Source organism: Vombatus ursinus, unplaced genomic scaffold, assembly GCF_900497805.2.
Source record: "Vombatus ursinus unplaced genomic scaffold, bare-nosed wombat genome assembly UNPS02014802.1, whole genome shotgun sequence".
NCBI classification, from domain to species: Eukaryota; Metazoa; Chordata; class Mammalia; order Diprotodontia; family Vombatidae; genus Vombatus; species Vombatus ursinus.
This window is the reverse complement of record NW_020954580.1, coordinates 6,117,421-6,145,418: the sequence shown is the minus strand read 5'-3', so window position 1 is coordinate 6,145,418 and position 27,998 is coordinate 6,117,421. Positions and strand designations below refer to the sequence as shown.

At 44.7% G+C, this 27,998-nt stretch overlaps 1 protein-coding gene across 4 annotated transcripts; it reads right to left on the bottom strand.

Annotated features, from left to right (window-relative positions):
- Positions 1-24: 24 nt before the first annotated feature.
- On the bottom strand, positions 25-26,055 carry TMBIM1 (transmembrane BAX inhibitor motif containing 1). Of its 4 annotated transcripts, none has more exons than XM_027873716.1 (13): positions 25,961-26,017; positions 19,452-19,511; positions 10,890-11,116; positions 5,776-5,876; positions 5,351-5,415; positions 5,046-5,099; positions 4,466-4,516; positions 4,144-4,183; positions 3,846-3,883; positions 3,470-3,557; positions 3,092-3,187; positions 2,076-2,129; positions 25-1,630 (listed from the first exon to the last, which is right to left on the bottom strand). In XM_027873716.1, exons 3-13 carry the CDS (start codon positions 11,077-11,079, stop codon positions 1,484-1,486), a joined length of 924 nt encoding a protein of 307 aa, XP_027729517.1. In that variant the 5' UTR covers positions 11,080-11,116; positions 19,452-19,511; positions 25,961-26,017; the 3' UTR covers positions 25-1,483. The 4 variants fall into 4 exon arrangements, with proteins under 4 accessions (XP_027729517.1, XP_027729516.1, XP_027729515.1 ...); XM_027873715.1 differs by having other exon boundaries at positions 19,455-19,511; XM_027873714.1 differs by lacking the exon at positions 19,452-19,511 and having other exon boundaries at positions 25,961-26,055.
- Positions 26,056-27,998: the final 1,943 nt, after the last annotated feature.

The following is a 27,998-nucleotide window of genomic DNA, read 5'->3' as shown; positions in this document are numbered from 1 at the left end:
TCAGAAAGAACCAGAAACAGACACTGAGTTTCTAACATAGAATTTTATTGTATTTCCTGTTACAACTCGTGTGGTGCTCAAAACTCCAGAAAGATCATATACAGAAGCCCTTTTCTGACCCTTGTGCCGGGCCTAAGTCAAGAACACTGTCCCTGAAGTCCCTACCTCCCTCATAAGGCACTTGGTGTTAAAAGCTTAGCCCCTAGGAGGAGGGAAGGGAGGTGCTGTTGGGGGATTCAACTTCAACCATCCTGAGGGAGAGGAGGGGCGGGGCATATCTTCCACCCCCAGCAGCTACCCCAGAACTAAAGGATGGTATGAAGCAACAGCCAGGTTCTAGTGGTAGCTCTACCACTCCGTGAGGTCTAGGGCAAACATTTTACCTCTGAGCCTCAGATCTTTCATGTGTATAATAGAGGGCTTACCCTAGAATAGCTGAAGGTGATTCTTTCTGGTTTAAAATTCCATAGAAGTCTAAGGCTGGGATGTTCTGAACAGGTTGAGCAACAACAGGGCTCGGAGTGAACCGGAGAGCATCCTTCAACCCCAGCTCTGTCTGTGTCCCTGCCAGCTCCATGTTTTGCCTACGTTTGGGTCACTGGCCCCACCTCTTCAGGAGCCCCATGCGAGATACCAAAAGTGGGGGGCGGGGGCACCCGTCATGTTATCAACCCATTCCAACTCATACTACACATCCCTTCGCTGCAAGTCTAGGATGCCAGAGATGAAGGTCAAAGAAGAGACTACCCCCACTCCCATTGGCCAAACACCCTTCTGAAGTAATTCCAGGGACGGGGGTGATGGGAAGGAGCCAGATGGAGATGGGCAGAGACTGAGGTTCACCCTCTGGCCTTAGGCAGAGGTCAGGGTTTATGGTAGGTAGGCCAGGGCTGGGCACTATTATAGATGGTTCCCAATTCCCACTAAACAATATATACACATCAGTGGATTGTGTCTGTACAAAGGGTAAAGGGGAACAACTATTTGGGTGGTGGGGGCGAGGGGAAAACTGAGAAGACAGGATTTTGGGAGCCTAGTGCAAGAGAGAAAGTAGACACTGATCCCATTCTCCAGTCCTATAGGGGAAAATGCCAGGGAGGAAGGGCATTGTAGATAGCAGCTCAGTATGGAATCCCCTGAAGAGAATGGATTGAAATCATCCCTGCACCTTGTTTCCCTTTAGTTACTGAGACAGAGTGATCTCATCACACACCCCTGACAGGGCAGTATTGACAAAAAGGAGAAGAAACCTCGGAATCAGTCTTGGACGAGTCAGAAGAGATGAGTCACTTACTGGCTTCTCCAATCCAGCATGTCCCTCCCTACAGACAAGCCCCAGACAGGACTGCCCCCACCAGATCTCACAAGCAACAAGTGAAACCTTTCCTGGGGTAGTTACTGAGAGAAAGGCCACGGCAATGACTGGCCAACCCAGAAAGAGAAAGCAAAGAAGAAGCATGGGCAAGAAGAGAGGCCCCCCCCCTTAATTGTGATCCCCTAGAAGCTGCAGCACAAAAGTGAAGATGTAGACGATGTCCGTGTAGATTTGCAGGGCACCTGTGATATATTCCTCTGGGCTGATGGTATGCTTCCTGTTCCCCAAGACCAGTTGTGTGTCATATGCCAGAAACTGCAGAGAGGAGAGCAATAATGAGGACCCCTTGTCCCTTCCCATGACCCCCACCCCACAAGCATGGGAAGCCTCTCTTCCCCCAGTCACCAAAGTGTCTCCTATGTGCCAGGCACTGGAGATAAAAACAGAACAGCATTTTCCTGGAAAGAGCTTTACATTCTGTTGAGAGAAATAACACAAATATAGGAGTGGACAGAAAATGTCTTCAAAGTAAATAACAAAGTAATTTAGGCCTGGAGGATGAGGAAAGGCTGCAGAGAGGGGGTGTGTCTGAACCAAGCCTTGGAAGGAAGGTAAGGCTGAGACAAAGAGGAAATGTGTTCTTGGAGTTGGGGATAGCCTCGGCCAGGGCACGGTGATGGGACAGATGTGCTGTGCAAGAAGCAATAAAGCAAGACCCTTTGTCTGGGCCCCGAGGAGGAAGAAGTGGAGGGCCACTCACCAGAGTAAAAGCGATAGCCCCGAGGGCAGCATACAGCATGTGGAGCCAGTAGACCTGTAGAAGCAAAGGGTATGAGTTACGGGCCTGGTGGTCTGGTGGGAGGTGTTGATGAGGAGAGGCCAGCCCCCCCACCAAATACCAAATCATGTCCCCTCTCTAGATGATAGGGCCACAAACCTAAAGGGAAAGGGCCTTACTTCTCCGTAAAAGAGATGGATCTTTCTCCAGTCATTCCAAACCCAGTCTGTCTCATTATCTTACCACCTCTCCTGAGGTGCCCCTCTTCCCATAGGTCCTGTGCCCTCAGGTAGCCTTCCAGCTTAGGGTCCTCCAACCCAAGTCTGACCCCCAAGGCTTTGACCTTCCTTCCCAGTGCCACCACAATCCAACACCTGGTCTCAGCTAACTCAGCTAATCCAAATTATTTCCCACTACAGCATTACTGATAAGTTTAGTTTCCCTTTAGTATTTTTAAACCAAGATTGTCTTAAATCCAAAGGAATAAACCTCTAATAATATCTTTTAAGAAACTATGGGGGCAGCTAGGTAGTACAATGGATAGAGCACAAGCCCTGGAGTTAGGAGGACAAGAGTTCAAATTCAGCTTCAAACACTTCACACTTACTAGCTGTGTGACCTTGGGCAAGTCACTTAATCTAAGGGGGGGGGGGTGCTGTGCCAGGGAAGGAGACCAAAAAAAAAAAGAAAGACTGTGGTAGGCCAATGAAGAAGGTTTGGGTTGGAGGGATGCCTTCCTAAAACTTCCAGATAAAAAAAATGAATTATTTATTATTAACATTTTTTTAAAAAATGAGTTCTGAATTCTCTCCCTCCAATTCCTCCCCCACCCATTAAGAAGGCAAGCAATTTATCAATTATACAAACTTCCTGATTATTTTTAACATCTGAAATTCATAACAAACAGGCAGGGGCTTATTATGCTCCACCAGTGCCTAAGGCCTGTTCTGGGGCCCAGGAATCCTTAGCTCTTGGCAAGGGAGGATAATCATACTCACGTATTTGAAAGCTAGCACAATAGCAGTGACAATCCCAGTCACTGTTAACACAATCCCAAGCACACAGAAGAGCCCTGCACAGGATGTGAAGTCCACCTGCCAAAGGAAAGGGAAAGAAGGAGTCTGTTAAATGACCACCCTGGCCACGAATTCACATGAATACTACCTCAGCCCTCCGATCAGTATGTCACAGAGGAGCCAGGAAGAAAAGCCGAGCGGTTGGGTGTTGGGGGAGAAAAGGGGGGAAATCTTATGACTGTAGAGAAATGGTATCCCCTTGTATCCCCAGTCCTTAACTGTCTCCGACCTCTGGGGTTTAGGGGGATGGAGTCAATGTGCTTAAGGAAAGCCCGAGGGATGAGAGTGCAGTGCCCTCACCTTGGTCTGGAAGCAGAATATGGTGACAGCAATGGTGACGATGGCAGTGATGATCATGGCCAAGATGACTGCTTTAGTGTTATGCATACTGTGGGAAGACAGAGGTTACTGACCAGAAGACTGACCCATCCATGCAAATTAAATCATTCCTGGTCCACCATGCCATTGTGAAGAAAGAAAATTAAACAGGAAATATGTGGGAAATGTTATACTCCCTATATAAGGCAGTGGGAGAAGTCCAGCAGTATTTAGAGGGGGCTGGACGCTGTTTTCTGCCGCCTAGGGATGGGTTATGAACCATGATCCTCAAGCTAACATCCCCAACCATACATTTTCCAAGATTAATGGGTTGGGGTTATTACCCAAACATACATACCTGGCTATGCAGCCCGTCATGAAACTCATTGCTAGGGTCTAAAAGAGAGACCAAGAAGAGAATAAGACATCTAAGACATGAGGTAGGGAGAGACAAATGACTTCCAGATCAACAAAGCTAAGTAATCATCAGGTAATGTGAGAAGAGGTAGCCAACAAGGGTGGTGGCAAATACAACAGACCCTCTTCAAAACACCTCTCCCATTGGGCATTGCACAGAAGTCAACCTTTCCCCTTCATCTTCCTGCCCAACCCTCCCAGACTCCCCTCCCCACCCCATCTGCTTCCTCTAGACTCACAAAGATGGTCAACAAGATGATGTTCCATGGGAACCGGCGCCTGGAATGGAAGAGGAAAGGGGGTCAGGAATCGGGCCCAAGCTTTCCCAACAAAAGCAGGTCTCCATAGTCCACAGGGGGATAAGCCTGGGGTGGGACCAAGGTTCATTTCTCATACCTGATTATCTGTTCACCAACCCCTACCACCTTTCTGTCTTGGGCCCCCTTCTATTCCAGAGATTATACTCTCTATTACCCTTACCTCCCCCCAACACCCACCCACCCACACACACACACACACCCACACATAATACGACACTTTCCCCAAACCCTAAGGACTCACCTGGGTGCCTGGCAGCAGACAAGGGTCAGGTAGGTAACCAGGAAGACAGCACTACAGGGAACAATGAGAAGCAGTCTGTTTTTTCCACTTGTGCTTTTTTCTACTCCCCCTCCAGCCCACCCCCCAGTACAATGCATTAGCCCTCACTAGTTCCACAGGGCTGAGATGCAGGAAGCTGTTTGGAAAATGAAAATTTGTTTGTGGGAAGACAGTGGCCAGAGGAATGAGACTGCCAGCCAGAAAACATTCCAAACCTCTCTCCCAGGGGTGGGGGAAGAAAGATTAGCACGGCAGAGAGAGGCCAAACATGGCTGGTGACTATTTTCCAGCGGCCTACAGCACTGTTCACTGAATGCCACTCCAACTCTTCTTCTTTGGAGACAGAACACCCACATGCTGCCATCTGCTAGCAGAACTGAAGACCAAGACCCGGCGATGACAACTTTATAAAACCACTCAAAGATGGATAATAAGCTGGGACACACCTGCAGACTTAAACTTCAAGTCACACTATCTTGCCCCATGGATTTTCTTCCCCCCACTCACCTGACCTTGAGCCTAGGAAAGAAAGCATACTCACTAGGAAGCATAGTAGATAGCCAAGTTCTTCCTCACAAAAGCTCGAACAGGATCCCTGTGTGGTGAGGGAAGGGGAAAAAGGACCAGGAGAAAAGTCAGCACAGCCCTGCCCTGGACAATGTACCAAAGGCAACCACTTCCCTTATGGCCTCTTCACCAAGTCTCTAACCCTCAGTCACTCTCCCTGTTCCTGAAAAAATCTGTGTCCCTCCCCAATAGGGAGACTACTCAAGGCCAAGATCCCCAGAAACTCAAAAACTAGGGAAGGGGAGTAAGAAAAGTGGGTAAGAAGCCTCAGAGACTCACGAAAAGGTGAAAATGGCAATGATGCCAACTGTGATGAGCAACTGGACTGAGATGATGGCATAAACCTGAAACACAGATCAAAGGTGAGATGGTCACCCAAGGAAAAGCCACTCCTATGACGAGAAGCCCTTTCCCAGTATGTAGTTTTTATCCTGGAGAATGTGCTATGGGGGAAAGACTAAAAACATGTCAGGAAAGGCCAAACATTTTGTCTAGATTGGATTCTTGACCCAAGGACCAGGAGGTTTGGAATAACAGAAAGGGGGAGAGAGTCTGGGGAAGAAGGAACAGGAATTTTGGTGCAGGATGGCATTAATTTACATGCTTATAAGATGGTAGTTTATGTAAATGAGCAGGAATAAGGAGCTCCTCCCTTGGGCCCACAAAGAAGAAACAGCAATGTCTTCTCCCTATTCTTTTCTTACCTTCTGGATGAAGCGGTGTCGGACCTTCTTGTCCTCCCATTCTCCAGTCCCAAAGTTGTCACTCACTGCTGGTTCCTCTCCTCCATAGACTTCACCTCTGCCTGTAGGGACAGTCCCTTCAAATCACCTGACGGCTAAGACATGCCCTCAGACCACAGATTCCCAACTACTCACCCTCTGTTCTCCCCACCTCATAACCTTCTCTAGCTAAATTAAAAGCCCCTTCAACATCTGGACATTTCCTGGCTAGTTCTACCTCTTCAGAAATTTTCATTAAATACCAATGCAAAAAGTGCTGCTGGGAATGCTCCAATGCCAAGCAATTCAAACCAAGATCCCTATCCAAAAAAAAAAAAAAAAGTAAAAACAAAAACCCATCACCTTATCTAATAACAATAATAGCTAGTCCTTTAAAGTTTGCAAACATTATCTCATTTGATCCTCAGCCTGTACCAAGTGCCCAGCATTATAAATAAGGGCAGTCTTTCTCTCAGGGAGCTTACAGTCTAGTTGGAGAGACTGGCCTAAAAATAATTAGAAAATAACTAACCATTTAAGTCTAATTTTTGAGGTCATCACTTGATGCTGTAAAAGGACCTACAAAGAGAAGATCACTGTAGGTTAGAGAAACTGAAGAAAGCTTTGTGGAGAAAGTGGGTCTTAAAACCGGGGCTGGAAGAAAGAGTCTGATTATAGAAATGACTCAGATTCCCCCACCCACCCAAAGTGGGAGGTATGGAGGACAGTAGTAGATTAGCAAGCAATCTATAGGTATAACTATGGAGGCCGAATCAGGTACTGATGCCAAAACTACTCCCAACACAGACATGTACAAGATCATCCCAGGGATATAGATTACAAACATTTTTATTCTTTATTTTCTTACATTTACCTAAAGTAAAGTGTTAAGTTTCAACACAAAATTAATTATAAAAGGCTGTATTTTGGGAATTTTGTGCATCAATTTGTCTATATGAATAATTTTTTTTCACACAAGGAGTTAAAGGATATATGAATTATGCTTTCAGATAAAAGCAGAGCTCACCAAAAATCACCAGTCATAATTTTAAGTCTAGATTTGATTAAAATAAAAAGCTAGGAACTGGGCTTTGACTTGATTCTAATTACAGATGTCTCATAAATGTTTGGGAATTCCAATTGATAGCAATGGCATATTCAATGGGTTGTCAATGCTATTAAGTTCTATCATATATAGGAACAATGTGCACTGAATTTCATGTTTTTTGCTCTGTGGTAGGCTTCTAAGTTCATTCATGAAGCACAGGTAAATTGGTGTCTCAGGCCTTGAATAAGCTGCACATAAACAGAATGCAATGGAATTCGATTGGAGAATAAGCTGCAGATTCCTGAACCTCCTCCGCTCCCAGAAACTGGAGATGGCAGAAGGAAAGCGCATTGGGGGGGTGGAGATAGGAGGTGGGAGAGATCAAAGCCTGCCTGATGGAGGATTCATTCTTCAGTGTGCTGGCTAGACCTGCCCAAGGACAGATGGTGGGATCTATCAGAATATCAGAAGAACAAGTATGGCACAGTGGAAAAACCTGGAGTCAGGAGAGACTCGGGCTAAGCTTGGTTAGGTGGCACAGTGCATTGGACCTGGAGTCAGAAAACCCGAGTTCAAATCTGGGATTCAGGTGTTTATTAGCTGTATGACGCTGGGGAAGTCCCTTAACATTCATTTGTCTCAGTTTTTTCCCCATCTGTAAAATTAGGACAATAATAGCTTCTATCTTCCTGGGTTGTTGTGAGGATCAAATGAGGTAATATTTGCGAAGTGCTTAGCAAACCTTATAAAAAAGAGCTGTATAAATAGAATTTGTTGTCATTTTCTACCTCTTATACTTTCTAGCCATGTGACCTCTGGTAGAACATGAATTCTCTGAGTTAGTTTCCTCATCAGTGAAATGGGAATAACAGTGTCAACAGAATCTACTTCATTCTCAAAGCACTCTAGAAATGTTGGGTTATGCTTGAAGGACTATTTACTAATATCACGTGACAAAGTATGTATAAGCCTAGACTACCCTGAAGCTAAAGACTGAATACCAATTTTAGGTCCACAGCCCTTTTGCATCCATCCCCTTCTAACAAAGCCTCCGTCTGAAATGAAGAACCTCTCTCTCAGACTCTTGCAATAGCCTCCTAACTGGTCTCCCTGCCTCCAGTCTCTCTCCTTTCTAGTCTATCCTCCACACAGCTACCAAAGTGATATAAAGCATAGTTCTATGTTATTACTATAGGGAGCCTCAAGAAGCTTCAGTGGCTCCCTATTGCCTCCATGAGAAAAAAAAAATACAAACTTTCTGTAACTTCTCTGTTAGGGATTTAAAATCCTTCATAATCTGTCTCCAGTTTATCTTTCCAGGTTGATATCATATTACTTCCCCTCGCAACTTTACATTCCAGCCAAACTGGACTGCTTGTTGTTCCTCTTACATGACATTCTATCTCCTGGCTCCAATCTTTGTATGGGCTGTCCAATCCCCAATGCCTGGAATTCTCTCCCTCCTCATTCCCAGCTCTTGCAATCCCTAGCTCCCTTCAAGGCTGATCTGAGGTACCATTTCCTTTTGAGATGAAAGACTTCTTGATACCCTTCTGCTGTTTTTTCCCTTTAACAATATATTTTTTTTACTATTTTATTTTTTCTCACTTACATGCAAAAACAGTTTTTAAGTTTTTTTTTTTAATTTTGAGTTCCAAATTTTCTCCCTCCCTGCCTCCCCTCCCCCTTCATTGAGAAGGCAAGCAATTTGATGTAGGTTATAAATATATGATCACGCAAAACATATTTCAATTAGTCATGTTATGAAAGAAAACAGACAAAAATAAAGAAAGCACAAAATAGTATGCTTTGATTTGCACTCAGACTCCAGCATTTCTTTCTCTGGAGGTGAATAGCATTTTTCCTCACGAGTCCTTTGGGATTGTCTTGGATTTTGCTTGAGAATAGCCAAGTCATTCACAGTTCTTCATCATACCATAGTGCTATTACTGTGTACAATGTTCTCCTGGTTCTGCTCACTTCACTTTGTATCAGTTCAAGTGAATCTTTCTAGGTTTTTCTGAAGTCATCCTGCTCATCATATCTTTGATAGCCCAATAGTATTCCATCACAATCATATACCACAACTTGTTCAGGCATTCCCCAATTGATGAACATCACCTCAATTTCTAATTCTTTGCCACCACAAAAAGAGCTGCTATAAATATTTTCTACAAATAGGTCCCATTCCCTTTAAAAAAAAAATCTCTTTGGGATACAAGCCTAGTACATCCCTCAGCTATTAATGCTGCTTTACTCTCCAAATTACTTAGGGGCCTTTTTTTTCTTTTTTGGGGGGGGGAGGTAGGAACCTGAACCTCTGATTTCATTAGTACAATCTCCCTCTACCAATGCAGATCTGTACCTGCTCTGCAATCTGCAGTTTTAGGGGGATGACTGTCTTAGATGGGATCTGAACCTAAGTCTTCCTGACACCAACTCCCTATGCCAAACTGGAAATCACTTTGGATTTACCTTATATCAATTTTGTATCTACTAAATCTGTAAACATGCTGTTTTGCCCTGTGGCGTGTCATCTGGAAAGAGGAGTCACTTCTCCATTTTTGCAGGGGGACGGGATAGGGGAGGATGGGGCCTCAGCCTGTAGCTTAGTATGGTTCTTTGTAAACCACCACAGGTTTTCTGAATTGAATCTATCAGAGGTCAAGTGGCTTCTATTAGTTTCCAAAGGTGTGATGTGCGCCATCCTCAAAGGAAGGAGATTATGCAATCCCAGAGGTGCCTGAGGCATTTCTCAGGAAAAGTGGGGGGGAGGGAGTGAGAATGAAAGGAGAGGAGAAAGAAGTTAATAATTTCCTAGGGGGATAACTTTGAATAAGAATAGTTATCTTCTATTTATGGAGATTAGAATTAGACAAAGCCACTCCCCACAACCCCCAGCTAGGCCAGTTAAAAAGAATGCATATTCCTAGAGAGCTTGAAAAGTTCCTTTTAATCTTATTATCCTAAACAAGCCAACCTACTCTTGGACTGAGTTAGTGCTTAATTAAATGTTTATTAAATTGAATTCAATTCTTACCCCGGTTTTAATGATGAAGAAATTGAGGTTCAGAATATGTGAAAGCCCAGGAATCATCAAGCTACTGCTAAGTGTTGGTCTCCTGGATCCTTCCCACCCCGCCAGAGAGGTATAAGTTATAGATTTTTACATCAGTCTTTCTAAGAGTTATGTGTTGCATGTATGTTAAAAGCAGGTATATTATGGGTTATAGTCTTGAAGGAAGGGATGGGGCATCTATGGGAGGCTGGTGATCACCTCTCCTCTGCTCAGTCTGAGAAAGCTTTTATGGAGTAAGTAAGCAGCCACATGTATCAGGTGACCCAAGCACTTACTCTTGACTAGGTATCATGAGGAAAGTGATAGAAAAAAAATCAAGATATGATATCTGGCTCCAACTTAAAAAGTTTTCTAGGCTTTTGAAGACTGCATTGTCTTTCACATACTCTATGTCCTGGGCAAACCAACTATTTCTCATTCCCTTACATCTCATCCTGGAATGGTCTCAACCCATCTCTCAGTCTGTCAAAATTCTTCTCTTCCTTCATGACCCAGCTCAGTCACCCCTGCCATTTTTTTTTTTAATCTATGGCCATCACCAAACATGATCCCTCCCCCTCCTTGAGTTTCTGATGTTCTTCTTTCTGATCTTCTATGCACTTATCACATCCTAACTACAGACTACTAATGTATAATCATAATAGGTGTATAACAGACATTTGTTGATTGGAAGTAAAGAGGCTGCAATCTTTACAAAGAACACGTAGAGAGCTGCCCACAATGAGCACAGGCAAGGGATTGTGGGGAGGGGCACCTGCCCACAAAGTAGCAGCTCCAGCCTAGAAGGGAAGGGGACTTGCAGAGAAGAGACAGAAAAAGAAGAAAAGGAAGACAGGGAAAGAGGAGAGGGAAGAAAAAAAGAAGAGGAAAAAACAAAGATATAGATGAAAGTCTGAATGAAGCCACAGATGCAGCTGGAGACATTTACTGTTTCCATACTCAGCCCTCCCATCCCCCTCACCAGCTTACCATAGTTCATGGGCATTGGATGGATGGGAGGCGTAGGCTGAGGATATCCAGCTGGGTGTCCAAAGCCTGGCTGGGGGTATGCTGGGTAACCCCCAGGGTAACCTCCCCCAGGATAACCTCCCCCTGGTGGGGGAGGAGGATAAAGGGGGTTTCTGTCTTCATATGGAGGTGGAGCACTGGGGTTTGACATGGTTGCTCAAGATGGAGGGGGCCTCAGCCTCCTGCACCTACAGTGGAGAGAGACAATGAAAGAAATCATTAGTATCCAGTCCAACCTGGCTTGTCTTTTTCTCCCCACTATGCTGTTCCTCTGTAGTGGGGTCCTCCAGTAGGGCATTCCAAATCCCTTCTCACAATTTTGTCTTCACAAGTAAAACCTTTAGATTATACACACACACACACACACACACACACCCCAATGCTTATCTTTTCTAGACTACGTGTCTCAGTGGTTTCCCTAGCCTCCTCCTCATTGGTTCCACAGACCCTAACCCTCACTCCTAATCCCTTCCCCCAAGTCCCAAATCCTGTCTCCCAAAGTCACCCACTCCCCAGTTCTCCACTCCTTGCCAGCTCTCTCTGGGCCTGCCTCACTCAATGTACCAAGCAGTTTTCTGGGCTGGGCAGGAAGGATAGCAAAAGGAGGAATTGAGGTGAAGCGTGGAAAATTCCTGAACAGCAGTGGTATGAGACGATAGTCACCGAGTCAATGAAATCACTTTATTTATGGATGTTCAAAAAAATCTTCTAACGCCACAGTTTTAGGGCAGGGCTAGGAAGCTGGGGGATGGCCACAGTTAAGTCATAGTTTCTTCCGGCCCAGGGAAGCAGTGAATCCCAGAGCTAGCTGGGGCCCATTGAAGGGGTCAGCCCAGCCCCCATAGCAGCTGGCAGAGAACTGCAGGGCTGGGAGCCAGACCTGGGGTGGGGCCAGGACTCTTAGCCTAGCTGAAAGAAGAGGAGAAGCAGCTTTCAGAAAATAGTCATCCAGGATCAGGGTGGGAGAGGCCCTGGTTGGGGGGGGGGGGTATGAGAGAAGGGAATGGAGGGACCTATGAAGTGGCAGCTGGGGGTAAGAAGAACAACTGAGGGACCTGGGGCTAGGTGAGAGATCGTGGCATATGGGGAAGGGTAGGGCTGGGACAAGACTTTCTGGTTTCTTCAAATAACAGATATGACTCAACTGACAGGCATGTTGGGGGGGGGGGACTGGAGGGGGGCGTGTCTGTTTCTATGAGTAATTTTAATATTGAGCTTGAGCTGAGCTAAGGTTGGGCAGACATTTCCATCACCTCTGAATCTGGGTGTGTCAGTAGTCGCATGGTTGGGGTACAGAACCTACAATTTTACTTAGGGCTGGACCTAGGATATCTAGAGAACCAAACAGATTAGTCTATGTTATCATGGAGGCAACAGGGAACCATCTAAGCTCCTTGAGCAAGGGAATGACATCCTAACTGTGCTTTAGGAATACCATTTGGCATCTATGTGAAGGATGGACTGAGAGCCCAATTAGGAATTAGATATCCAAGCTAGACTAAGGCCCAGAGATTTAGAGTCTCTCATTTCTTTCTCTCTGTCTCTATCTCTCCATCTCTCTCTCTGACATGGAAGTCATAGTCACTGCAACACTATAACAAAGCCACATGAACCACATACAACCACCCTGGAGAAGACGCAAGGATGCCAGGCTCATGCCCAATCTCTCCACAGTCCACAACAGCACCACGTGTGGCCCATTAGCCCTCACTCCAGGATTTGAACTCACCAAGGTAGAGCAAAGAACTGAGGACTTGAAGGAAGTTATTAATGACCTTCCCATCAGGTGAAAGACTACCTGAGCTGGGGAAAGGCTCCGGGGTTGGAGCAGAGAAAAGGTTACAGGGATGAGGTCCTGGGCTCCAGAATTCTGTTTCCCAATGCTACTTCCATCAAAAAAGGATGTTCTCTCCTGTGTCTCAATTCCTCCACCCACACAATCCCACCCTCATTATGTAAATGGGCTAAGAAGCCAGGAAGAGGCCTGAGAAGTCCCTGAACCACTTCAGTGACCAGTCCTAACAGTAATTATTTCTAGGACCCTTATAAATCCAACATCTGCCCTGCTCAGCCCTTCTGATGATGGCGCATGGGTTTAATACAGAGCTCTGCTTGTAGGGGCCGGCCCTCATGGTACAAGTCCTTGGATCTGGGTTCAAACCTCATCTCCGCCATTTGCTTCTACCTGTGTGACTTTGGGCAAGTCACTCAAGAGGCACTTTACCTCACTGGGACACAGCTTCCTCATCTGTAAAATGGGGAGGCTAGATCAGATGAACTCAAAACTCTAAGAAGCATTCCTGCTCTAGATGTGTGATCTGGTGGAAAACTTTTGGAGCTCATGAAAGATATCTTTGTCAGCCACCAAACACAATGGCTGAGAGCCACTGATAAAGCATGCTGCCCAGCATCTGACGGAGAGACCACGGACTCAGGGAGCACATGGAGACACAGACTTTTTAAACACGGCCAATGACAGAAGTGGTTCTGCTTTGACTGTGCATATCTGTCACAAAGGTTTTGTTTTTATTTTCCCACCTCTAAGACAAGAGAGTAGGAAAGAAAACAGATAAAAAAAGTTTTTTTTAATATCCTTGCAGACATGGCTAATATCAAAATGCTTTACAGACTACATATATAATCTAGATCAAATAGCTTGCCTTCTTAAGGGGAGGAAATGAGGGAAAGAATTTAGAACTAAAATTTTTTTAAAAACATGTTAATTTTTTGCATGTAATTAAGAAAAAATAAATTTTAAAAATTAAAAATTACATATGTATATATGTGTATATTTATGTGTGCATATGTATGTATATGTATATATTTATATATGTGTGTGTATAGATATAGATATATAGGTATATAGATATCTCTCTCCAGCCATCCAGTCTTTAAAAAAAAAAAAAAAGCAAGAAATAATTCTCCAGGTCTCCATGAACTCTCTCAGAAAAAAATGGCTTATCTCATCTCTTCTCTACTAACTTACAGGAACTGGTATGATTCAGAAAAGGGAAGGCTAGGAGGGAGGAAAGAGACTGAATAACAGGCTTTGAGTCTCTGAATTGGTATTACCAAGACCTAGCAGTTATCCTTCTGTACTGAGGAAAGAAGAAGCCAGAGTCAGAGCAGACAGGCCCACTAACATGAAACAAGGGGAAGGAGTTCCTAATACAAGGTTTTTAGGGACACTAGAACAAGAGAATGAAGGGAAGCTATGGCATATTCATGGCAGAAATTCCTAAATATATAAGCATTTTTTTTTCTAAGCAATGGGGTTAAGTGACTTGCCCAGGTTCACAAAGCTAGTGTCAAGTGTCTGAGACTGAATTTGAACTCAGGTCCTCCTGACTCCAGGGCTAGTGCTCTATCCACTGCACCACCTAGCTACCCCAAGTATAATTTTTTTTTTAAATATCACAGGACGGATGGACCAACCAAGAGGGTAGAATGCACTACAGAAAATGATGGATAAACAAAAGAATGAAAACCTAGTGACTGAATATATAAAAATCATGAATACAGAGCCGAATGAGATCTCAAAGATCAACTCCCTTATTTTACAGATGAGGAAACTGAGGCCCAGGGAAACTGAGGTTACTTCCCCAAGGTCCCACAAGTGTCACAGCCAGGATTCAAACCTAGGCCTTTGGTCCCCAAATCCAGCACTCTTTCCACAAACCAAAGATACACGCTTCACTCTCACCACTACCAATCTATCATTCAGTGTTTGTGGAAATGTTTCATTTGGTGGCCCAAAAAAAGAACTGTAAGTATTCACAACCTGTAAGAACTTTTTAAAAAATTTATTTAAATAATTTTTCTTTAAATAATATTTATTTTTTAAATAAAAAAAATTTATTTAAGTACAGTGGATAGGGCACTGGTCTTGGAGTCAGGAAGACACAAGTTCAAATGTGACTTCAGATACCTAGTAGCTGTGTGACTTTGGGCAAGCCCCTTAACCTCTGACTCAGTTTCCTCTACTGTAAAATGGAGATCATTTAATTAATAATTTAATAAAATGGGCACCTACTACCTCATAAAGTTGTTGTGAGGATCAAATAAGATGATATTTGTAAAAGGTGCTTAGCATAGTGCCTAGCACATAGTAAGGCATATATAAATGCGTGTAAAAAGCCCATGAAATTTCTACCTCCTGGAGATCATGACCATCCGTCCCACCCCCACCTGGGTTTCCCCACAGACTACAGTGCCCCCTCCCAATTCCTTTATCTGGATTAGTGGAGAGACAAAGGAGAGAGAATATCTGCAGTCAGAGAATCTGGGCTTCAATCCTGGTTCTACTACTTATGACTGTGAGGAAGTCACTTCCCTTTTCTGGACCTAAGAGTTTCCTCACCTGTAAAGTAAAATGTGTGGGCTGGACGAGATGACCTCAAGGTCTGTTCCAGACCCCTAGATTATCTCTAAGGTCTCCAGAAATCATGTGAAATCATATCGTCTGGAGGCAGGGTATAGGTGGGTGGCCACAGGCATCTAGGGCACCTATAATTATCTTTTTAAAAAATAGATCTTTGTAGATAGTTACTGTTGTTACATCATCTAGATTTCCCCCACTATCTCTTCCTTTCCTCCTCCCAGAAAAACCACCCTCCCATAGTTATCTTAATAAAAGGGTAGTTATTCCTGCATTTCAATTGGATGAGGGAAACATAACAAAAGCCCCAAGTGACTCATTGGGAGTCCTTAGTGAAAACAGCAGTTTCTTACTCCACATACATTCTCCCAGTCCCAGCTCTTCCTAGAACCCAACTTTTCTATTCAATTAAATTTAACATACAGTAAATGCCTACTATGTGTCAGGGGGCAGCTGGGTGACTAAGTGGATAGAATGCCAGACCTGGAGTCTGGAACTCATTTTCCCCCGAGTTCAAATGTGGCCTCCTACACTTACTAGCTATGTGACCTTGGATAAGTCACTTAACCCTGTTTGCCTCAGTTTCCTCATCTGTAAAATGAGCTGGGGAAGGAAATGGCAAACCACTCCAGTTTCTCTGCCAAGAAAACCCCAAATTGGGTCACGAAGAGTCAGACATGACTGGAAAACAACTGAATAACAACAATGTGTCAGGCACTGTTGGAAACAATAAAAACATGAAGATTAAAAAAAAGGGACCTTACATTCCAAGGAGAGGAAACATGTGCATGGGTGTAAATTTCTAAAAATGTGTGTACAAGGGACACCTAGGTGGTGCTGGAGTTAAAGTATCAGCTCTGGAATCTGGAAGACCTGAGTTCAAATGCTGCCTCAGAAACTTACTAGCTGTATGACCCTGAGCAAGTCACTTAATTCTGATTGCCTCCTAAAATAAATTAAATAAATAAATAAATTAAATAATAAATAAATAAAATTTTTTTAAAAAATGTGTGTACAGTCATACTATAATCACTATATACTTACATACCGCTTTTTTTTTTTTAAAGTAATTTCAGGGCAGGGGGAACAGTTGAGTGTAGTCTTAAAGATAGCTAGGAAGTTAGAGAAGCGAATGTGGGAAGAGAGACTATTCCAAGTCCATGCAAAGGTGTGGAGTCAGGAGATAAGTGATATATATTGAGACAGTTTGGCTGGGATATAGACTTTGTGAGGGGATATAATGTGAAAATGGTCAGAGAAGAAGTATAACTTGGAGCCTAAGTGTGAAGGACTTTAAATGACAGAGAATTCTGTATTGTACCATAGAAGACAACAGGAAGCTATTGAAGCTCCTTGAACAAAAGAGTAACACCATCTGACGTGGGCTTTAGGACTATCTCCTTGGCAGATGAGTGGAGGAGGAACTGGAGTTCGAAGGGGCTGAGGTCACGAGATAGTCAGAACTACTGAAACAGATAAGGAAAGGGGAAACCAGAATCTAAACAAGGCGGATGGCCATGCTAGTGAAGAGAATGGGGTGGTAGGGAGACTGGGGAGGCAGAACTGAGAAGATTTGGCAACTGAGTAGCTAAGGTGCACGACTTTAGAATGAGGAAATCAAAGCTATCTTCTTTAAGGTTGCACACTTGGATATCCAGAAGGAAAGTGGTACCCTTGACAGAAATAGGCAAGAGAGCTGGCTTTAGGGGCAAAGAGAATGAGTTCCATTTTAGACACTGTGAGAGGCCCACAGGAGATCACAGTGAAGATGTCCATCGTCCATCAGTAATGAAGGACAGGATTTTAGGAGAGGGAGGAGGTCTGGATGTGTGCATTTGGCGGTTATCAGCACAGAGATGATAACTGAATCATGGGAGCTGATAAGATTACCAAAAGCTAAATGTACAAAAAAGAGGTGCCAGGCTCAAGCCTTGGGGTTCCTTGGGAAATGGACAATGATCCAGCAAAGGAGAGTGAGAAGAACAGTCAGACAGGTAGGGAGATAGAGGAAAGAGTGGTGTCACAAAACCCCTGGAAGAAGGGCATAGCCAAGAAGAAACCCAACTCTTCTCTAAAGACTTCACCGAAGGGACTTCACAACTGCTACCAGCAAAGCTACGCAGTTCTTTACAAGGCAGAGATGCATGAGTGGCTAGTTGGGTGGGCCACTAGAGTGGGGAGAGAAGAAAGCACTGATGCAGAGAACTGCAGAGTCCAGACAAAGCTGGCTTACCAGCTTTAGCCTTAGCTAGCTTGTATGCTTCCAAACAAAACAAATACTCTCCCTCCTAAGACTTTCAAGATGCTTCTTTGATTGTTAAATGGACCAATCTCTGAGATCCCTTCCAGGTCAAACATTTTGTGATTAGACATTTTCTGAAGGAGCTTGATGCGTAAGGCCTGCCCTTTGTCCTATCCAGAGGCTGATTCAGCCTTTTTTTTCGAGACAGAACAGTAGCAAACTGATTCCTATACACCCCAATAAAAGCCTGGCATGACCCACAGAGGCCAATGCTGGGAGAAGCCGAGACAAGTCTTGCCAAGGGCATCTTCAGCTTTTTTAAATAGGTCATATTTTAATGACCTGCCACACTTTTATCATTTTTATTCTCATCTGATATCAATTCTGATCTCTGCTCCAACAAGCTAAACTGGCAATGTCTACCACTTCAGTAACCAGTTATTTCCTCTTAACATATATTCAATTTTATTTCTGGTGGTAACATTTGATACTCTAAGGTCTTATGACTCTTGACTCCCTCTCTTCTTGGAGAAAAAGTTGATGACTATAAGTAGCTAGGTAGTTTGGTGCTGCACTTGGAACTAGGAAGACCAGAGTTCAACTCCAACTTCAAACACTAATTCTATGAGCCTGGGCAAGTCACTTAACCACTGTCTGCTTCAGTTTCCTGATCTGTAAAATGGGGTCAATAATAGCTCCCTGGGAGGTATCCCAGGATAGTTGTGATAAAATGAGATAATCTGTAAATCACTTTGCCAACCTTAAAGCACTATATAAACGCTATTATATATATATAATAGCTAATTATATACTATATAAACTATATTATCATTGTTGTTATTATACAGCAGTAGTTTTAACCTGGGATCCATTAACTTTTAAAAATATTTTTTATGATTGTACTTCAATATAACTGGTTCCCTTTGTAATTCTATTTACCTTATTTTATGTATTTCATTATTCTGAGTAGTCAATGAGCTTCCCCAAGCAGCAAAAGGAGTCCAGCGTACCAAAAAAGATTAAAAACCATTGCTACATAGACATAAGGCCTTCAACTAGTCTTTTGGTCCTTAATGCCTGAGCCAACTTTTCAATGCTGTTGTGGTTTTTGGGGGGTTTTTTGTTTGTTTGTTTGTTTGTTTTTCCCATCTTCCTCTTTTTAATGAAGTTATAAACTATTTAAAGAACTTGGATGGTCTTACTGAGTTCTTGGTAGAGTTAATAATGCCATTAAGAGAAATAATGAAATCAGAAGAATTAGCATGTTTTAGGGAAATTGGTTTGGGACCCATTTTATTTAGGTTTCTAACATCTAAGTAGGGTCCCATCCCTGGAGGTCTTCGGATTGCTGGGGAAGAGTAGATAGGGATAACCACTTGTCAGGGATATTATAGAGGGGAATCAGCATGGTGAAAGGAACACTGGATTTGGAACCAAAAGACCTTGTTTCAAATCTTAATTCTGCTGCTGTCCACATATGGGATTCTGAGCAAATTTCTTCATCTCTCTGGGCCTTAGTTTCTCCACCCATAAAAGGAGAAATCTAGACTGAATGACTTCTATGGTCCCTCCGGGTTCTAGATCTAACCTCTGGATCAACAGGTTCTGCTCCTGCTTGAGTCCTGGCTGCTGACTTATAACAGGAGCCCTTCAGTCCCTCCCTATTCCTCTCACTTTTCTCGTTTGGGTAAACAAGAACCTAGAAGCAAACACTGGAGACAAAAGTTGAGAGCCAGAGCTGGGAACCACCAATAGAGGAAAAACAGGCTTTAGCCCTATGCTGCCAGTTCCTCAAACCCTCCTCGCCAGAGGCAGTTAAGAAATGCAATGTCCTGGAAAGAGAATGGGGGAAGAGCATGGGGAATCCCCAGAAGACCCAAATTCCAAATCCTAATTCCACTCCTACCTGGGTCACGTGACCTCCCGCAAATCACTTCACTTCGTCAGGCTTCAGTTTTCTTATCTAGAAAATGAGGGAAGGTTGGGAGAGGATTGTTCTAAATACCTTGAAGGTCTAAATCTTAACATCTAACAGCAAATCTCTATGTTTGGTGACACTACCATAGAAACCAATTCATTCTTCCAAACTGATGCAACAATACTGAGGGTGGGACAATCAATAACACAGGAACAGAGCTCCATGGGAAAGTTTAGCCATGCTGACATCCTCATAATCCCACAACGTATTAGCAACTGGGCAAAGAAGAAAGCTGTCGAGCCAGTTAAAATCATAAATCGTAGGATGTTAGGGCTGGGACAGACCTCAGAGATCACATGGTTCAACTGCCTCAATTTACAGATAAGGAAACTGAGGCCTGGAGAACTGACTCTTAGTTTACTTAAGACTTACCTTAATCTGTGATATGGCAAGTTCATGGCAGCCCAATGCCCTTTCATTTCATCATGCTGCCCCAGAAAGAAAGTCCATAGGCTAGGAAAGAAGGAACTTCAAGATTGCTCATGACTTATTAAACCCCAGCCCCGGATTAAAATTACATTGATCTTCTCTGCTCCTTATTTATGTGCTGCTGAATGGAACTAGAAGAAGGCCCAGTTGACAGAGGCCACTACAGACTTGTGCTCTCTTTTACTGGGCTCTCACAACAAGTCAACCCGTTTACTAATTCAACTCTATCCCATTCCCCACAGAGACAGTTTCTAAAATTCTCTTCTTTTCTCAAATATCCATACCTACCCTTCCCTCAACCTTCTCAGCTGAGGACCTCCCCTCCAACACTTTAGTTAGAAAATAGAGGCCATTTGCTGTGAACTCTCTCTTCTCTTCACCTTGACGCCCCCCCCCACATATATATACACATTTTGTCTCCTGTATCCTCTGATAATTAAGTGGCCTTTCTCCTTGTCAAGATCAACCCTTCTATGTATCCTCTTCATCCCATTCTCTCCACTTCTCCAGAAGATCACCTTCTCTTTTTTTTTTTCGGCAATTGGGGTTAAGTGACTTGCCCAAGGTCACACAGCTAGTGTCAAGTGTTTGGTCTGAGGCCGGATTTGAACTCAGGTCCTCCTGACTTCAGGGCCGGTGCTCTATCCACTGTGCCACCTAGCTGCCCCCAGATCACCTTCTCAATCAGCCCTCTTTGACCTCCAATCTCTTCCTCACCACTGGTTCCTTCCCTGCTGCCTATAAACATGGCCAAGTCTCTTTCCTTCTTTCACTATACCCCACCATCCTTTCACATTATCATCCAAAATCTCTCCTCCATTTCTCAGCCAAACTCCTAGAAACAGTTGAAGAATGAGTGACTATTCTGGAATGTTAACTCAAAACTGAATTTTAACACATTGTGTGGCCTTTCCCCTGGTCAAGATTTCTATAAATATTAAAACAAACTATCGTGGGGGGAAAAGAGCATGGGAGGACTATGGAGGTTTGGACATTTATCTAAGCTAAGAGTAATTGAATTTAGAATTAATTAATAAAAATTGCTTCTGGCAGACATGTGCCAAAAATTCAGAGTACAGTATTAATTTTCCTTTTCTTCAACAACTCAAGGACAAGGAAGTATACTAGGCTTTAGGACATTTCTGTTTTCTTATCTCCCTCTTACATGGTCACTTTTCTGGGCCTTGGCTTCCTGAATTGACAAAGTGGAGGAGAGGTGGGGGAAGGATGGTCAGGTCAGTGCATCTCAGTGGGCCCTTCCAGTTCTGCCATTCTGTGAGTCTCTGATCTTGGCAGAGAAGCAGGTGGGCTCAGACTGCAGCAGAAATGAGAGATTGGACAGCAGGAAGAACTAACTTCCAGAGGCAAAGATCATAAGCCTTAAGAAAGAAGGAATAAAGACCAAGTTGTGCTCTCAAAGACCTCTGTATTCTCGGTCCTGGAGCAAGGATCTAGGGTGATTGACACTGCCAAAGGACGTTGATCAGATCTCCAAACTAGCCTGGGGAGTCAGTGACTCTTTGGAGCCCTGGACTCTGAGGAGGAAAGAGGAAATCCCAAAAACTTGGCACATGAAGAGTTATTGTTTTAGAATCTGCTAAACAAAGACTCTACTCCCAGTGTTTAGAAAGAAGGCATATGAGAGGAAGTGAAAGGAACAGCCAAGACATCCAGGCAAGCTTCCCACCTCCTCGCCGAAAAATGATGTCCAGGGTGGGACTGGAAAGAGCTGCTCAGAATGGGTGCAGGGCTCTTCTCAGAAAAACCCCACCCCTCTCTACCCTTCGGAAAAGCTTAGCCCTAAGCCTCACCCTGGCCCCAGACTTACAGATCTTTCTTCCTCCTAATCCAAAGTACTCTACTCCACTTCCCTCAATACATCAAATCAATTCACACCATACCACACCTCCCCTTAGCACATAAAATACCAGAAGGGGTAAAATGAGTCACGAGGAGTCAGGAGCAGGTCACACAAGCCCACTGCCAACCACATCTAATGAAGCTTTTGGGGCATGGTTATAAAGTTCCTGGCCCAAATGTGGACCTAGAATCTAGAACAGATTAAAAAAAAAAACCCTATGCGGGGAAAAACAAGGGGCTTGGAAATTCTTATCCTGGCCATGAAGTATCCCCTTGGCCATGAGTTCCCCTCATTTCCAACCCAGCCAGGGCCAAAATTGAAAAACACACACAAATACTCTCTCTCTCTTTTTCTCTCTCTCTCTCTACGCAACCCCCTTTCCCTCTCTCCTAGGAGAGGCCAGGAATGTCACAGAAGGGAGACACCCACTCTTCCAGCTCACACGTGTCCCTCTTGCTCAGACATGTTGCTCTCCCTATAGTAAGGGCTAAGGCCTGGTATTTGCCATCTGGTTCCTGCCCTCAGTTCATGTCACAGAATCCCCAGCTTCTCCAAAGATCATCCCCTGTCCAACTGTTCTGTCCATGGACAAGGAGGCCCTACCTCCAGCCCAGATGGAAGCAGAGAGGTTTCCCCTACACTGACAGGGTTCCCAAAAAAGGAGACAGACCTCTCAGGAAAGATGGTAAAGAAATGACTCAAGCAGAAGCAGGAGCCAGAAACACACAGCAGCCCTTAGCCTCATTAGGATTGCCTTTAGTCTCTCAAATACCAAGTATGGTTCAGTTAAGAGTTCAGTCCCTTTCTGGCCTGAAGCCATTCATTGACAAAAGGTCAGAAAGGCTAGTTTAGGTATAAGTGTGTGTCTATCCCCCTCACCAATAAACAGGGACCCCTACCTCCCACCCTGCAGCCATTCATTCCCTAAAGCCTTCAGAGAAGGCTGGCTAAGGACAGTAAGGGGTGAGGCCAAGCAGGGTGATTTCAATGAAGTTAATGGTCTGAATCTGCAAGATAAAGAGGCAAAGGAAACAGTTTTCTGAAGGGAAGGCAGACAACAACTGGTAAAACCAAAACTCCGGGGTCTGTATGTTATTTCTGAAACGCTGGGTAACTATAATGCTCACCCTTTACCTTCCTGCTTTCCCAACTCTGAGCATCACAAGCTTATAGATTTAGAACTAGAAAAGGCCTTATTAGCAGGCTCTGGTTCCAGCCCCTCACTTTAACTGATCAGGACAGTGAGGCCCAAACAAGTGAAGCAACTTCACCAATGGCACACAGGTAGTAAGAAGCCCAGCTGGGATTCAAACCCCAGGTCCTCTGACTTGAATTCTTTCCACTGACCCCTGCTGTCCTTTCCCTCCATTTACTTCTTCAAGGCAGAAAGGGTGGATGGGGCCATCACGGACCACAAAACAGAAAGAAAACAATACCCTCTTCTCCATTTCTCAGAGGTCTGGCCTCCCCAATTCTACTAAGACCAGGGCTGAAGGGCAGAGTCAGCCAAGAGATGGATGAAAGAGAGGTTTGTAAGTGCATGCAATAAAATACATGGGATTACAAAGGAAACCAAGTCTATTTAAATACAGTCATCAAAATATTTTTTAAAAAACAAGTTCACAGACCCCAGGTTAAGAATCCCTGCATAATGATCATAGTCTAACTTTCTTTCAATCAATCAACAGGTGGTATTCGGGATACTGTTATCTAGATTTCCAGAACCTTTCGGAAATAGCCTCTGTCTCCTACCAAGGCAATCTAACTTCATTCAACTGTACAAATCATTGTAGATGGGTGGAGGTACCATCCTACCCCTTGGGTCATCAAAGATGCTACTATGGGGATCCCCACACACATTCACTTCTTTTTGGAGGTTTGAGGGAGAATGAATGGAATAGATGTCCTCTCTATTCTCAGGGATAGAGTGACTCCACGGAGGTGATTATTACTTCCCATTTGACATCTAAGGATCTCCAAGCCCCAGACCCTGTCATTATTTTACAAATTGTCGTTTTACAAGTGAGGCCCCAAGACATCTCTCTGGCTCTGAAGGCAAGGACACAAAAAACCAAGAATAGTGTCTCTTGATGCTGGACAACCCAGAGCCACCTCTTTCCAGGTTACAAACTGTGGTTCTTATGACTGGAGGGAAGGAGTTCCCCCTAATCCTGTTCAGACTAACACAGAGTAATCTGACAGAAGTACCTGGCTCTTTGAGCAGCCACTAACCAGGCCAGAGTCATCAGCCTCGAAACCAAATCTGACCCATAGGATGAATATTTTAGGCCCCTGAGAACCAGACACCAGGGCTGCCTTCCATGGCTTCGAACTCTGCCCCTGTCTCCCAGTCCACAGAGCCCATTCGAAGCCATGACCCCATTACCCCCAACACATACAAGCCCAAGGTGGGGGGCGGGGCAGGGAATGAGCTACAAAGAGGCACCAAGAGAGGAGGAGCCAGGACTGAATGCTGACTCATTAAGAACCCTGGCAAACTCCATCGACCAGGGCTGAATTAGTCATTTCATCCTGGCCTCACAATGTGCCCTCCATTCAGCTTGAGTTCCCCATATACTCCCTCTCCTTTATATTCCTTTTCTACACTAAATTTCCCCACTTGCTGCCAGACCCTAATTCTGCTAAACAGAAAGCTAAGAAGTTTAGTTGGGAACCCTGGGCATCTCCCAAGGATGAGTCCATTCTAGGGTGGCTGGAAACTGGAACTAAGTGCCCACTTGCACGCTCCAAGAATTGAGGGCTCTCCACCCACTGCCCTTTCCTTTCTGGTCTGTGAGCAGCTCCCATCCCAATCCTACCCAATCAAAATGATACTCAAGCACCAATTTCCGTGGAAAGAACACTAACTTTGTAGTCTCAGGACCAGAGTTCGATTCTAACCGTGAGATTCTGAGTAAGTCTCTTTAGTTTTGTTATGAGATTAGGCTAGGTCTCCCAGATCTCTAAAGCCTACCAAGGTGCACCTCAAATACTCCCTTATCCAAAGTCAGACAACTAAGAGATTTATAAAAACCCCAGACGGACACACCCGGCCAGTCAGGCAAAGAAATAAGACAACAGCAACAAAATAAAAACAAAGACAACCGCAGAGGAAGAAAGACGCTAGCTAGATATATATATATATATATATATATATATATATATGTATAAATACACACATAGATATATACACATACATACACATATATATACACACACATATACAAATACATATACAAATACACACAGAGGGAAGCACACACGTAGATGACACGAGACCAGAGACCTCCAGAACTAGAGAACGACTCGACCCAAGCCGTAAATCCAAACAGACAGATAAGAAGAAAGGAGAAAGCCAACACCTACTTCTAGACACCAGGAACCCTTCTCTCCCGACAGCTGTTAGAAAGACTGAATATAATACTGGGCAGCTACCCGAGTAGAGAAAGGGCTGAGAAATGCAGCCCGTCCCAGGCCTTTCCTTTCCTTCCCCATTGCCTTCCTTTTTCCCCTTCCCTTCCCTACCCCATTCTCATACATAGCTCCAATCAACCAACAAGTTATAATTAAGCCTCGATTACCGGCCAGGTACAGAGAGGTACAAAGACGCAATCGAAAGTCCCTGCCCTCAAGTTGCTCATATTCGAAGAGAAGAGACTACGTTCATGGAAAGGCGGATGCAACAAATACACACAAAGCTGAAACCTGGGTCTCAAAGGAAATTAGGCATTTGGGGGGGGGGGGGGGGAAGAAGGAAACGTCTTCCCCGCCTGGGGAACGAGCATATAAGCTCGGATAAAGGAGTGTCGAGTTTCGTTTCGTTTTGAGGGTGGGGAGAGAAGGACAGCAAGAAAGTCGGTTTGAAGGGTTCTTACAGAGTCCATGGAGGAAAGTATTCAGAAGTCCGGGAAGGGAGAATGGGGCCAAGTGGCGAAGCGTTTTAATTGCCCAACCAAGGAGTTGATAATATTGGGTCTTAGAGGCGAGCCACTGGGGTTTACCAAGTAGGAGTTAAGGGTGACGTGATCAGATTTGAGCTTTAGGAAAATCACTTGGGCGGCTGAGTGGGGAAAAGTTTGAGAAGGCACAGCTGGGAAGAGCCCCTTCCCCTACCCAGGCTGACCCCCGGGAAGCCCCTTCCTACCTGGCCGTCGGCCGACCTACGCCGCTCTCGATGGCTCCCGGCCCTCGGGCTCTGGCTGGGGCTAGTTTGGGATGCTGGTCTCCAATGCCCCCACCCACGGAGCCGCCCCAAGGAGGGCGGGGCCAAAGGGCCCAGCGGCTCTCCGGCGTCCTTCTAGCCACAGCTGTCCCGGCCCCGCGGCTTCCGCTCTGTCCGCAGAGAGCGCAAGGGAGCCGGACATTTGTTGCGACGGCCCCACCATCCCGGCCGCGCCTCCAGTGGTGCCAGTGGGCACCACCGCTTCCAGGTCTCTGTGTGTGCCCGGGACTGCCGGGAGGAGGATGCCGACTTTGCAGACAGTTGCCCTCCTCTTGCCTTTTGTGATCGTCATTCCCGTGCGCTCCGGCTCTCCTCACTCTCTCTTCCGTCCCTTCAGACGCTCCCTCTGAGTCCGTGGAAAGGCCCTTGTGCTCCTTCCCCTACCTTCTGGACAGTCAAAGCGAGCTGCTGAGAGCCTAGCGTTTTCTTACCGGAGGCTCCATTTCCCAGCGATGGCCATCGCTTAATGTACTCCACCAGGCTCCAGGGACTGTTGCCTTTTCCGGGAATAGCAACTACTACTTTCCCAAACTCATCCATAGGTGTCACAGAGGAGTTCGCATCTGCAAAGCTGCCTTTGAGTACCAGCTGGGAGACACATATACATATTCTGTGGGGGTTGCCTAAATTACTACAACGATGGAAAGAAACCTGTTGCGCCCTAGGATACATTTCATAGAAGATTCCCTCCAGTGAGACCTCCTTGACGCCAGCCAAGCTGAGGTGTGGGCCCTGGGAGGAGCGCCGAAGAACCGTCCTACTTGTAATTAGAGCTAGGAATTCTCAGCCCTGGGACCTTCGCAGCAGGCCTTCCCCCGTCCCCCTACTCGAGAATCACAGCAGCTTTTGATAGGGGAAAGGGAAAGGAAACTGTGCTTACTGGAAGCATTTCTTAGTAAAAGCAGTGGTCAGCCTCGACCCTTGGGCTCCTGTTCTCAGCTGGGCCAGATAAAGAGAACACCCTCCAGGGCAGGGGTGGGGAACGGGAAGTTTGAATTCAGGCAAAGGGCCGCACTTGAGGACCTAGAGGGCCACACAGCGCCCTGAGGCTGCAGGTTTCCCACCCCTGCTAGGGAGAAAGGCCCAGGAAGGTAAACACTAAGTGGTTCCCTGAATGCTCCATATTCTGGTTCTCAAAGTATCAAGTCAGAAGCCATGTAGCTGGAGTCCAAAGAGCCTCAGCTGTAGAAGCAAAGGAACTCTGTTGGGAGCAAAGGCGTAACTAGAAATTACGGTGCCATGGGAAAGCAACATGAAAGGCACTCTTTCAAGGCTGCCAAGACAGGCTGCAGAGAGGAAGAAGCAGAAATGGTGGTCTAGTGAGGACCTCGCCTGGGAAGCAGCCACACTCCTGAGTGTGGAGAGGGAACTATTCTTGTTAACTAGACACAAATTCTATAAGCACCTTTTAAAATTCAACCTTGAGCAAAGCTAGATTCTGCTACTGATTAACTGTGTGACCTTGGGAAAATTATTTCATCTCTCGGAGTTTCAATGACTCTCCATATGAAGTATTAGACTAGGTGATCCCTAAGGTTCCCAATAATAATACATATTATTGTTACACGTGTTTTTATTTCTGTTACATATAACATACACATATTAAAAAACCTTGTGTTTATATGTTCTATATGACATATACATATGTATGTTACAAATACACAAAGCATGATACTTTTTGTTTACACATGATAGATACACCCACATAATGCAGATATCCCCACAGAGCCCAGACCCTCTGCAGAAAACCATTGGACACACACAGTAGAAGTTCAGAAAGCAATTTAGACAGACTAGAAACCTTCATCTTGTGCCTTACAAATGTCCCTTGAGTTTTACCCCCAAGAGATCTCTTGCTATATATGCAATCCTTTATTTGTTTGTTTATTCATTCATCTCCTTATTTATTTATTTGTTATTTGTCCTTTCTCAAAGAGGACCATAATATCAGGGAGGTGAT

Excerpts from the sequence above, each read along its gene's own strand:
- TMBIM1 (XM_027873714.1), bottom strand. The coding sequence starts at position 11,079 with ATGTCAAACCCCAGTGCTCCACCTCCATATGAAGACAGAAACCCCCTT. Across the intron at positions 5,877-10,889 it reads TCCAATGCCCATGAACTATG|GCAGAGGTGAAGTCTATGGA; the intron begins GTAAGCTGGTGA and ends CTGTCCCTACAG. Across the intron at positions 3,558-3,845 it reads ATGACGGGCTGCATAGCCAG|TATGCATAACACTAAAGCAG; the intron begins GTATGTATGTTT and ends GTCTTCCCACAG.